The sequence below is a fragment of the Aquarana catesbeiana genome, linkage group LG05 (genome assembly GCF_042186555.1).
Source record: "Aquarana catesbeiana isolate 2022-GZ linkage group LG05, ASM4218655v1, whole genome shotgun sequence".
NCBI classification, from domain to species: Eukaryota; Metazoa; Chordata; class Amphibia; order Anura; family Ranidae; genus Aquarana; species Aquarana catesbeiana.
In genome coordinates, this window is record NC_133328.1 from 167,164,106 (window position 1) to 167,176,773 (window position 12,668).

The window sequence follows — 12,668 nt, forward strand, 5'->3', positions numbered from 1 at the left end:
AGGACAGTCAGAGGAGAATGAAAACTCCTCCTTCAAGCTTTAACCAGTGCTCAGCTGGATACTGGTAGAAGTCACAAGACTGCTACATACTGCTGATGAGAAAAGGTATTAAACAGTTTGTATTTACTAAAATAATTGCATTCCCATGTTCTGTGTACTGTGGGAGACCCGATATAATGAATGCAGAGTCCTGGGTAGCGTTGGGCGAATGGTTCTGGCCGTGCATAAGTTCGGTCCGAGCATTGGCTGTTCGCCCATTGGCTGAAACAATGAAGGCTTTGCCCAATTAGGGCACAGAACACTGTAAGAGTCATGATTAGAGAAAGTGATGATGACTATGCCCAATCAGTTAGTGTGTCAGGGCAGGTTTACTGCAGTATATTAAAGTGTGTCAGTGCAGAGTGTCAGGGAACTTTTACTGCAGTATATTGCATTGCGTTAGTGCACTTTTGCTGCAGTATTTAGAAGTGCGTCAGGGCTATTTTACTGCAGTATATTGAAGTGCGTTAGTGCATTTTTACTGCAGTATATTGAAGTGCGTCATTCACTTTTACTGCAGTATATTGAAGTGCGTCGGTGGACTTTTACTGCAGTATGTTCAAGTGCGTCAGGGGTATTTTATTGCAGTATATTGTAGTGCATTAGTGCACTTTACTGCAATATATTGAAGTGCGTTAGTGCACTTTTACTGCAGTATACAGGCATACCCCACTTTTAAGTACACAATGGGACCAGAGCATTGCAGTAAAAGTGCACTAATGCACTACAATATACTGCAGTAAAATAGCTCTGACGCACTTCAACATACTGCAGTATATTGTAGTGCATTAGTGCACTTTTACTGCAATATATTGAAGTGCGTTAGTGCACTTTTACTGCAGTATACAGGCATACCCCACTTTTAGGTACACAATGGGACCAGAGCATGTTTGTAAAACAAAAATGTATTTAAAGTGAAGCTACCTTTTTTTCACTTTTCAATGCATGTACTGCATTGCAATAGTCATTTACAGGCATACCGTATAACTAATTACCTAGGCAAGCTGGCCCCAAAATTGGATAGGTTGTAGTTCTGTGTCCCCTCTTGTTGCTCCCCAAGTTTGGTGTCCCTGTCACTTATGGTTTGGGAGTAGTGCCATGTCAAGCTGACCAAGATTTCCCATAGACGCCAAATTGTCCATACTCGCGAGTGCACATAAAGTGAGGGTATGTAAATCGGGGTATGCCTGTATTGAAGTGCATCAGTGCAGTTTTACTGCAGTATATTGAAGTGCGTCAGTGGAGTTTTACTGCAGTATAATGTAGTGTGTCAGTGCAGTGTGTCAATGGGTTTGTCAATGAAGAAAAAAACGGCATGGTATCCCCCCCCAGTCCAGACCAGGCCCTTCAGGTCTGGTATAGATTTTTTAGGGAAACCCCATGCCCCCCATGCCCCATGCCAACATTTAAAAAAAAAAGCAGACAAGGGCCTCTTCCCCATAACCCCGGGCTGTGGTTGCTGGGGTCATTGGTTGTTAAGGATGCCGCGGCCAGCATCCCAGCTCCACTCCTTAACAACCAGCTTACACTGCACCCTGATTAGGCAAAGCTTTGCCCAATCAGGGCGCAGAATGCACTGCACAGCGCTGAGGGTGTTCATCGGGGTGAAAACCCAGCCAACACCCTGCAAATTTGGGTGTTCGGCGAACGGTCGAACAGGCAAATGTTCGGCCCGAGCATAAGTTCGGGCCGAACTGTTCGCCTATACCTAGTCCTGAGTTTAGTAACACTATAAAAGTAGGTCACTTTGATAAGTTACTCTACAGTTCAATACTTTACATGTCAAATATATGGAATAGTATCTATAATAGTAGAATCCCCAAGGGGAAGATGGGATCCAATTTCCACACCAGAAGATAATGGGCCTTTTATCATACATACTACATACATTAAATGTATTATATATGCAGTTATATGTGTATTAAGAGAGGGAAGACTGGGCTAACCACCTGAAGCTGCTACCTTGATCCTTATTTGTATTAAAAGTGAAGTGTTCTCAAGTTTTTGTAAGATCAGTTCCTGAAGCAGCCTGTCTGTGTCTCAGCTATTTAAACAGCTTTCTAAATCTGAGAAGTGGCAACCATTCTATGGTACAAAACACAGAGGGGCTCCAATCAAACGGTGGATTTTCCATTTTTCTTGGAAATCCCTTTAATTTGTATTGTTTTCATTCCCTTTTGTGTTTGTATAATTTTATAAAGAGGAACTATAAATATATTTTCCAGTAACTAGTTTTATATATATATCGACACTGAAATGCTTAGTACTTTTTATATATGGTTTTACCGTTTGCTTTGTTTTTTGTTCAGGGAATACGTGGGCAAGCCTTTGTTGATAACCCATGCTATCCTCGCAACTACAAATTGAATCTAACAATGAATTACATATTTGGAAGTCTGTGCTCAGCCAAATTCCGGCCAGCTAATTACAACCCGGATCAGTTTGTTCGTTTTAAGGGGACAGGAGACCCAGATCAGTGCCTGCACAGGGTGTCAACTTTATTTAATTTCACTGCATGTCATGGGGAACAAGACTGTTCTTTTGATGGTGTTTACCAACCCAACGTAAAAGGAAAATTTTCGGTAAGGAGCATAGTTATGTTTAATTACATTTTTTAAAGAGTTTTCAAACAATACAATCCCACAGAACAGTTACAAGTCTCATCTAGTCAAACGAGTCCAAACTCATATAATTCTAGATTATTACGTTATATTCAGTGTACAATATAGATCATGGCATGGGTTTAACCAGTGTCAACAGTACGTATATATCAGGTACAGTATCATACCCACCAGGTTGCCAAAAAACATGAAAGTGTATTAGAAAAAATGTCAAATGGAAAGGAAAAGGTACTTACTAGATGGGAAGTACGATATCTTAGGTAGCAGTCAATGTGAGAAAATCATATATTTAATGAGGTATACATTGAAAACAGAAGGAGGAAAGTATGAAAGAGAAAAAGAAGAAGTAGAAAAAAAGGGTGGGGATAAAAAGAAAAGGAACATTGGGAGGTTCCATTACGCGACTGGGTCTTCTTACCTTTGTAGAGATAAAGGAGTCAAAATCAGAGGAATATCGAAAGTTTGACCATACCACCTGAATATTATTACTGTGATATCAAATTAAAGGGGTTGTAAAGGTTTTTTTTTTAAATAACAAACTTGTCATATTTACCTCCTTTGTGCAAGGGTCATTCTCTTCTGGGGTCCCCCAGAGGCGCTCCTGGGTCTTCCTCTTCTCAAGTGCCCCCACGGAGACCCGCATTCCCTGGGGGCACTCGTGCAGGCCAGCTCCCAAGTCCTGCTGCTGTGGCCATTGACAAGCAAAATCTTGTTAGCAAGTTCCGCTTATGTTTTTTTTGATAATAGGCAAAATACTATAAATACAATGGGCATAGGATGCCAGTGATCACAAGTACCAATGCACCTCCCCCCCCCCATAGTGACATTGTACATTGGCAGCACATATTTGGCTGGGGAATTGATATTAATTCTTTTACAAGTAGCCTGATTTAAATGCAGCAGCACCCCAAACTGATTTATTTCAATGGGATGTAGTAAGTAAAATAACAAAGGAGAAAAATGAAATGGGGTTCTCTGTAATATTCCAAAAAAGCCCCTTATCCAAGCATACAGCCTGCGTGCCTGCGTGGCGAGAAAAGGGAGAGCTGCGGATCTGTGCCTCCCCTTCTTCCTGTAGAAGACCATGCCACATGTCTTTCAACATGGAAGGAGGAAACTTAGCAAGGGGGAGTAACAAAGCCCCCCCCCCGCAAAGTGCCCTTTTCCCGATATTGAGTCCCTTTCCCACCTTTGTTGCCAGAAAAAAAAAGGGTGGGGATAATATGGGGGGAAATATGATGGAATGTCTGAGGAACCCCAAACCGAGTGAGGGACACAAGATTTAGTGAAAGCAATGCAACTTTTTTTGTGGCCAGGCATAAAACAGACACATTATCTCTAATCTCCACTAAATTAACTAGCTTAACCACTTCCGGACCGCCCACCGCACATATACTGCAGCAGGGCGGTCCGGCTGCGCAAACCCACATACCTGTACGTCGGTCCATGTATGAGATACAGTGGGACTCAATGTCCGCCGGCCACCTGCGATTGCGGTACAGAGAAGCAGAATGTGGATCTGAAAGGCGGATTTCCGTTCTGACAGGGGACAATAAGGAGATCTGCTGTGATCAGGAACAGCGATCTCTGTGTTGTCCCAGTAAGCCCATCCCCCACATAATTAGAACACACTAGTGTTAACCCCTTCCCTGCCAGTGTCATTTATACATTGATCAGTGCATTTTTTTAGCACTGATCACTGTAATAATGTCACTGGTCCCCAAAAAATGTCACTTGGGGTCAGATTTGCCCGCTGCAATGTCTCAGACCCGCTAAAACTCACAAATCGTCGCCATTACCAGTAAAAACAATAAATAATAAAAAAAGTCCATAAATATATCCCATAGTTGTAGGCGCTATAACTTTTGCGCAAACCAATCAATATACGTTTATTGCAATTTTTTTACCAAAAATATGTAGAAGAATACATATTGGCCTAAACTGATGAATAAATTAGGTTTTTTTTGTATATTTTTTTTGAATATATATTATAGCAGAAAGTAAAAAATATAGTTTTTTTTTCAAAATTGTCAGACTTTTTTGTTTATAGCGCAAAAAATAAAAACCACAGAGGTGATCAAATACCACCAAAAGGAAGCTCTATTTGTGGGAAAAAAAGAACATCAATTTTGTTTGGGTACATTGTTGCACGACCACGCAATTGTCAGTTAAAGCGACGCAGTGTCGTATCCCAAAAAATGGCCTGGTCATTGAGGGGGTAAAGCCTTTCGGGGCTGAAGTGGTTAAAAAGACAAGTTGAATAAACATACCTGCTTATCTTGATACACAGGGATACATTTGATCCCATAGACCTAGGGAATGGCAGTGAGCTTAATATGGAATATGTATAAGATAGGCTCCTTAGAGGCTATTTTCATACTAGCACATGGAGGCCCTTATATTGGATCCCACAACATCCTATTTACTGTATCTGGTTGTCTCAGTTTTGGATGTCCAAGTGGTGTTTCCATGTGCTCAGGATGTAGGTTGCTAATCTGCTACCTCCTAGGGTATACTCTGATCTTTTGCTCATTTTGCCTTGTCCGACGACGTATGCTGTTTTTTGTGTTTCTTTTAATGCTGAACTGGTTATCTTCTGTATATATTTCTTTGGTATGCTAAAACAATAAAAACAGGTTAAACATAAATCCACCTTAGCCAGAATTTACACAGCTTTTCAATGAGCCCAGTTGTAAATAACTAAGTGGATGCAGAATGTCTTTTAATCCAGGGTCCATAAAATAACTGTCTGGTATATAATTCCATAATACATGTCTGTTAGACTGGGGTTAATGACCTATATAAACCTACAGATGAGCCGCCTAGAGTTATGTTTAATACCATTTCCATAATTAAGGCAATGACTGTGCTAAGCTAGTAACAAGTGTTTAGATATATAAAAAAATACCAGTCAGTAAAGAACAAACATTGCTGTACTATCAAGTACAGAAGGCTAAGTGGTGACATTAAATGTCCTAAAGGATATATACATCCAGTGTATATCATCATGTTTAGTCTCTTTCAAATGGTAATTTTATTAAATTTGATTACAGTAGGTTGGCCGTTGAATTGTAAAATTACATCATCTAGAAAAATGTATATAGTGGCATTAAAGGAGGGCCCACTGAAGTATAATCAAACAAAGAAACTACAAGAAATAAGTGCAAAGTTTACTACAGTGTTAAATTGGCCAGCAGCAGGATAATTTTAATCAGGAATGACTGGTATATGCTTAACTTTTTTTATCCATGGGGATAGGAGAGTGTATTTAATATGGGTGATTAATGTGATGTGGTTTAGGTACACTATTTTTGCACATATGTACTTTTCTTTCAAATTATGTCTGGCCTGCTGTGAACAAAAGGCATCTCCAAGAGCAGCATGATCAGCAACAAGTGAATGCTGCTTTCAGCACCTTAAACTAAAAAAAAAACCCTATTAACATACAACCCCTGGCAAAAATTATGGAATCACCAGTCCCTGAAGATGTTCCTTCAGTTGTTTATTGTTGTAGAAAAAAAGCAGATCACAGACATGGCCAAAAACTAAAGGCATTTCAAATGGCAACTTTCTGGCTTGAAGAAACACTAAAAGAAATCAAGAAAAATAATTGTGGTGGCCAGTAATGGGGCGTACACACGGTCGGACTTTTCGTCTACAAAAGTCCGACAGCCTGTCCGACAGACTTCCGGCGGACTTTCGGCGGACTTGCAGTAGACTTTCTAACGAACGGACTTGCCTACACACGACCACACAAAAGTCCGACGGATTCGTACGTGATGACGTACACCGGACTAAAATAAGGAAGTTCATAGCCAGTAGCCAATAGCTGCCCTAGCGTGGGTTTTTGTCCGTCGGACTAGCACACAGACGAGCGGATTTCGGGGTCCGTCGTAGTTACGACGTAAAGATTTGAAGCATGTTTCAAATCTAAAGTCCGTCGGATTTGAGGCTGAAAAAGTCTGCTGAAAGTCCGGAGAAGCCCACACACGATCGGATTACCAGCCAGCTTTAGTCCATCGGCGTCCGTTGGACTTTTGTAGACGAAAAGTCCGACCGTGTGTACGCCCCATAACAGTTAGATTTATAGAACAAGCACAGGGAATAAATTATGGAATCACTCAATTCTGAGGAAAAAATTATGGAATCACCCTGTAAATGTTCATTACAAACACTAACACCTGCATCAGATTAAATCTGCTTGTTAGTATGTAGGTAAAGAGGGTAAATCATCACGCAGTGTTGCACAAGATGTTGGTTGTTCACAGTCGGCTGTGTCTAAAACATGGACCAAATACAAACAACATGGGAAGTTGGTTAAAGGCAAGCATACTGGTAGACCAAGGAAGACATCAAAGCGTCAAGACAGAAAACTTAAAGCAATATGCCTTGAAAACAGAAAATGTACAACAAAACAAATGAGGAACAAATGGGAGGAAACTGGAGTCAACATCTGTGACCGAACTGTTATGGGGCGTACACACGGTCGGACTTTTCATCTACAAACGTCCGACAGCCTGTCCGACAGACTTCCGGCGGACTTTCGGCGGACTTGCGGCAGACTTTCTAACGAACGGACTTGCCTACACACGACCACACAAAAGTCCGACGGATTCGTACGTGATGACGTACACCGGACTAAAATAAGGAAGTTGATAGCCAGTAGCCAATAGCTGCCCTATCGTGGGTTTTTGTCCGTCGGACTAGCACACAGACGAGCGGATTTCAGGGTCCGTCGTAGTTACGACGTAAAGATTTGAAGCATGTTTCAAATCTAAAGTCCGTCGGATTTGAGGCTGAAAAAGTCCGAAGAAGCCCACACACGATCGGATTGTCAGCCAGCTTTAGTCCGTCGGCGTCCGTTGGACTTTTGTAGACGAAAAGTCCGACCGTGTGTACGCCCCATAAGAAACCGCCTAAAGGAAATGGGATTTACAGACAGAAAAGCTAAAAGAAAGCCATCTCTAACACCTAAACACAAAAAAAAAAGGTTACAATGGGCTAAGGAAAGGCAATCGTGGACTGTGGATGATTGGATGAAAGTCATATTCAGTGATGAATCTCGAATCTGCATTGGGCAAGGTGATGATGCTGGAACTTTTGTTTGGTGCCGTTCCAATGAGATTTATGCAGTCGACTGTCTGAAGAAAACATGCAAATTTCCACAGTCAATTATGATATGGGGCTGCATGTCAGGTAAAAGCACTGGGGAGATGGCTGTCATTAAATCTTCAATAAATGCACAGGTTTACATTGAAATTTTGGACACTTTTCTTATCCCATCTATTGAAAGGATGTTTGGGGATGATGAAATCATTTATAAGATAATAAGGCATCTTGCCATAGAGCAAAAACTGTGAAAAAATTCCTTGAAGAAAGACACATAAGGTCAATGTCATGGCCTGCAAACATTCCAGATCTCAATCCAATTGAAAATCTGTGGTGGAAGTTAAAGAAAATGGTCCATGATAAGACTCCAACCTGCAAAGATGATTTGGCAACAGCAATCAGAGGAGGCTGGAGCCAGATTGATGAAGAGTACTGTTTATCACTTATTAAGTCAATGCCTCAGAGACTGCAAGCAGTTATAAAAGCCAGAGGTGGTGCAACAAAGTACTAGTGATGTGTTGGAGTGTTATTTTGTTTGTTTGTTTTTCATGATTCCATAATTTTTTCCTCAGAATTGAGTGATTCCATAATTTATTCCCTGTGCTTGTTCTATAAATCTAACTGTTACTGGCCACCAAAATTATTTTTCTTGATTTCTTTTAGTGTTTCTTAAAGCCAGAAAGTTGCCATTTGAAATGCCTTTAGTTTTTGGCCATGTCTGTGATCTGCTTTTTTTCTACAACAATAAACAACTGAAGGAACATCCTCAGGGACTGGTGATTCCATAATTTTTGCCAGGGGTTGTATAATAAAAATCACAAACCCCCGCCCCCCAAAAAAATACTCGAAACACAAGCCTACTTTTCTAAGGGGAACCTTGCAAAGAAAACAAAAACTGTAACTTGACCTGAAAAAGGCTTTATCACCATACAATAAAACTAACATATTAATGTATTAATGAATTTATGCTATACATGTGTTTTTTTATTCTATTTATTTTACAGGCATTTTCAGGATTTTACTATACGGCAAATGCTTTAAATCTTACTGGACATTTCTCATTAGAGGAATTTAACTCAAGTATGTCATCTTTCTGTTCTCAAGATTGGAACAAGGTCTGTATTTTTCTCTTAGATCATAGCACGAGCTGACTAATGGTGCCGTGTTGTGAATGATAAAAAATTGGTTTTATTGCTCTGTGTATTGCCATAGAGGGTAATTTACTAAAAGAGTAGTGTTTCCTAGCATTTTCTAATAGGAAGAAGTGGAGAATGACATCATGTTCTCCACCTTGTCCAATCAGAAAATGCTATGCATTCATTGAGAAAATGCAAAAAATTCTCTGAATGGTGCCTGGGCCACAATGACCTCCTGTGCTCACAATGCAACAGGGCAGCCTCTCGGCACAGGACCCAGAAGCTAGCGGAGATCATTGTAGTAGCAGTCTCTACCACAGGGATTTCCAGCTTCCAAGGGGATCTCACAGGTATGGTATATGCATAGTTACATTGGTCCAGCGTGGGTGTAAAAACATCCATAACTGGAATTCTTCTGTAATGAAATCTGAATTATAGCAACATGAGGAGCTCAGAAGATGCTGATAATGAATAACATGTATTTTTTACAGCTTCCACAACTGCTTCTAAAGTTTGATGAAAAATATGCAAGGTCCTACTGCTTTTCAGCTAATTATATTTACTATCTACTGGTTCATGGATATAAATTTGACAGCGAGTCTTGGCCACAGATTCAGTTTCAGAAAGAGGTAAGTTTACTAATTACTTCATACTGAAATTGCTTAAAAGTGAACTATGGACAAACATGATTTTTTGCCATTTGCACAGTAAAATACGTGAACTTTAATGATGTGTGCCCCATACTTGGAGTCTGAAGCATTTGTTACATATATCTTACTTTAATTTGGCAGCATCCTCTTGTTGGAGCTGAATGTCCAGCGATAAAGCTTGTAAACCCAGCTGCAAATACACTCAGTATTCTGATCACAGTGGCTTGCTCACTCAGCACTCGCTCAGTGAATGCAAGACATCTGTGATTGGAGGAGGGGAGATCATGACGTTCATCTACCTTTCCCCCAATCACAGATGCCTGATTTCTTATTACACATTCTGTGGACATTTTGGCATGCATTAAAGCAGAACTACACTGCATCTGAGCACCACAAACCAAAAATGCTATTTAATTAATGTTTACTATTCATAGCAAACTCCCCATCTATTCATATTTCTATGCCTTGTTTTGCTGAGAATTCACTTTGAAAAAACACACCCCAGCATTTCTGGCAGTGGCCATTTTGAGTAAGGCCAGATGATTCAGGTAGTATTTACTCCCCTCCTCCAATCACAAATGTCTTGCATTCACTCTTCCTGGAATCCACCTGCCCTTAGCTCAGGCATGCATGCAGGAGGTTGTGCTTAGCTGAGAAAAGCCCTCCTCAACTCCTGAAGACTACTATGATGTATGACATAATTTGCTTAGGCATAGACAGCAGTAAGTAACTGAAGAAATTAAAAAAAAGTTTAAAACAAGTAATTATGATATACATTCCTATCTTTTTGGTGGGAAGCCTGAGGGTGACCACTATACCATACAAATACCACCAGGTTTACCCCTGGTTGGTTGCGATAATCTATACTTCATCTTGGCATCCTCGTTCAACTCTGTGCCCTCTGTGGCTTTCCGGTGGCTCCGGGTTGGCATTTATTTGGGAGTTTCTGTCTGGTGATTCATCAAATTAATCCCCTGAGGAAGCCCTTATGAGAGAAACATGTCGGGATAAAAATATTGTATCATTTCCTTACCTTGAAAATGTCTCCCATGACGTGATAAAATGATTTTCTGATTACTTTTATGTTAAATAAATTTTAAGATGTATAAATAAAATGTGTTCAATTTTAAAGACAACTTCTTCATGGATATTGTCTCTGGCACCATTAAAAATCCCACTTAACAATGTTCCTGTACATATATCCTATTTACTAATTCTAGCAGCATAAGGATTAAAAACAGCCAATGTTGATTGAGTGAGTGAAGCTCTACTTTAAAGAGCAATCACATACCATACAGATCTTTTTTTTTTTTTTTAAGTGGGCAAGGCTATATGTCTCACTAAGTCTTTACAGCTGTTGGAATTTTTTCACCTGTGGGTTGACCTGACAGGGGTTATATCCCTTTCTTACTTTATACAAAATGAAAATAAAATTATATCGTTAGTTTTACTTTAAAACATAATTGATTTAGTCAAACTAACATTTTCATTTTATGTTTTTTTTTAAATAAATTAAACATCTTTTTGTTTAACAGGTTGGGAACAGCAGCATTGCCTGGTCCTTGGGTTACATGCTGAACCTCACCAATATGATCCCTGCAGAGAGACCCTTGATTCTTCTCCCATTGAGGCCCACGGTCTTTGCTGGACTTCTTTTCCTGTTTGCAACAATATCTTTACTTTGTCTGATATTTCTTGTGGTACTGCTAATCCGGGCATGCTGAGGATACTAGCAATGTTTTCTCCAAGGACTATAAGAACAGGAGTTTGTTTACTTATTACACATGGACATTTTGACAATCATTTGTCTTGGAAAGATGTTCAATATTAATAGTCATGTTATCAATGTACTGTGTCAAAAGATGGCATGTTATGGCTAGGTCTCATTGTATGGACACACCTCAGGGATTGTTTTATGGACAATAACAGAGACTTGGGAACCTTTGTGTATGATGACTAAAACTCCATGAAAATGTGCAATTTTATTCATGGAAAATAAGGGAGGGGTTGATTTACTAAAACTGGGGAGTGCAAAATCTGGTGCAGTTCTGCATAGAAACCAATCAGCTTATCGTTTTTTTTTTGTAAAAGCTTAATTGAACAAGCTAAAGTTAGAAACTGATTGGCTACCATGCACACTTGCACCAGATTTTGCACTCTCTAGTTTCAGTAAATCATCCTCTAAAGCTGGGTACACACTATGAGAAAATCAGAAGGAAAATTCTGTACAATCGATCAATTTTCGTATAGTGTGTACACAAATTTTGACTTCCAAATGAAAATTTCCAAAGGGACAAACTCCAAAAGTTTTCTCGTACGTGAATTGAACAAAAGATTTTTGTTTAATGTGTACTGTTTTCGTACGAGAAAAATCAGATACGAAAGACTGCGCGTGATCAGATGGATTAAACAATAACAAAAAAAAAGCATTTGTCATACGAGAATTTTTGTACATTATTTCCATCCTTGGTTCCAACTTGCTGTGAAACATTGAGTAAAACCAGACTATTATTTGCTCAATTTTCTTATATTGTATACACAACTTAAGTAAGGTGGTTTCCTATCTAAAACAGAATAAGGTCAGCTGATCAGTTTTATTATACTGTAATGTGTAGAATTATATTGTATATGGCTAAGAGACTTTTTATGTGACTGACATTACAGGTCAAATGTAATAAAGCCTATTCTTTTGTTTTCTTTACAATATCAAGTACATTTTTTGTGGCATATTTAGCTTGTTACTACAATCTTCTGCCTAAACATTTTTTAAGAGAAACAGAAAGTGAAAACAATGAAGGTATGTAAAACTATGTGGTGGTTAGCCTTATTTACCAGGTATGAGTTTTTAACTAGTATTTTCTTAGAAAGGTCTGTTGACTTTGGGACCAATTGCACTATATTCTCCCACTTTGCACTTTTTTTTAAAATATCCCTTCTAAATAGGGTTATGCTTTTCAGGATAACTCCTTAAAGTAGCTTTCAAGGATAAAAAAAAAAAAAAGAATCTATAAAGTGCACCACCCGTGTAACATCGTAGATAAATTATTTAAAGTGCGCATTTGGCTTTGTTGTTGGGAATTCTTTTTGCAGTCACAAGAATGCTTCCGCTGTCC

General features: G+C 39.4%; 1 protein-coding gene across 1 annotated transcript in view; it reads left to right on the plus strand.

Annotated features, from left to right (window-relative positions):
• ENTPD3 (ectonucleoside triphosphate diphosphohydrolase 3) overlaps positions 1 to 12,259 on the plus strand; it is a 77,023-nt gene extending 64,764 nt beyond the window's left edge. The window contains exons 7-10 of the mRNA XM_073630329.1: positions 2,349 to 2,621; positions 8,774 to 8,884; positions 9,397 to 9,534; positions 11,091 to 12,259. Of these exons, the coding sequence (XP_073486430.1) occupies positions 2,349 to 2,621; positions 8,774 to 8,884; positions 9,397 to 9,534; positions 11,091 to 11,279 (711 nt within the window). The 3' untranslated portion in view covers positions 11,280 to 12,259. The remainder of the gene's footprint in view (positions 1 to 2,348; positions 2,622 to 8,773; positions 8,885 to 9,396; positions 9,535 to 11,090) is intronic.
• Positions 12,260 to 12,668: the final 409 nt, after the last annotated feature.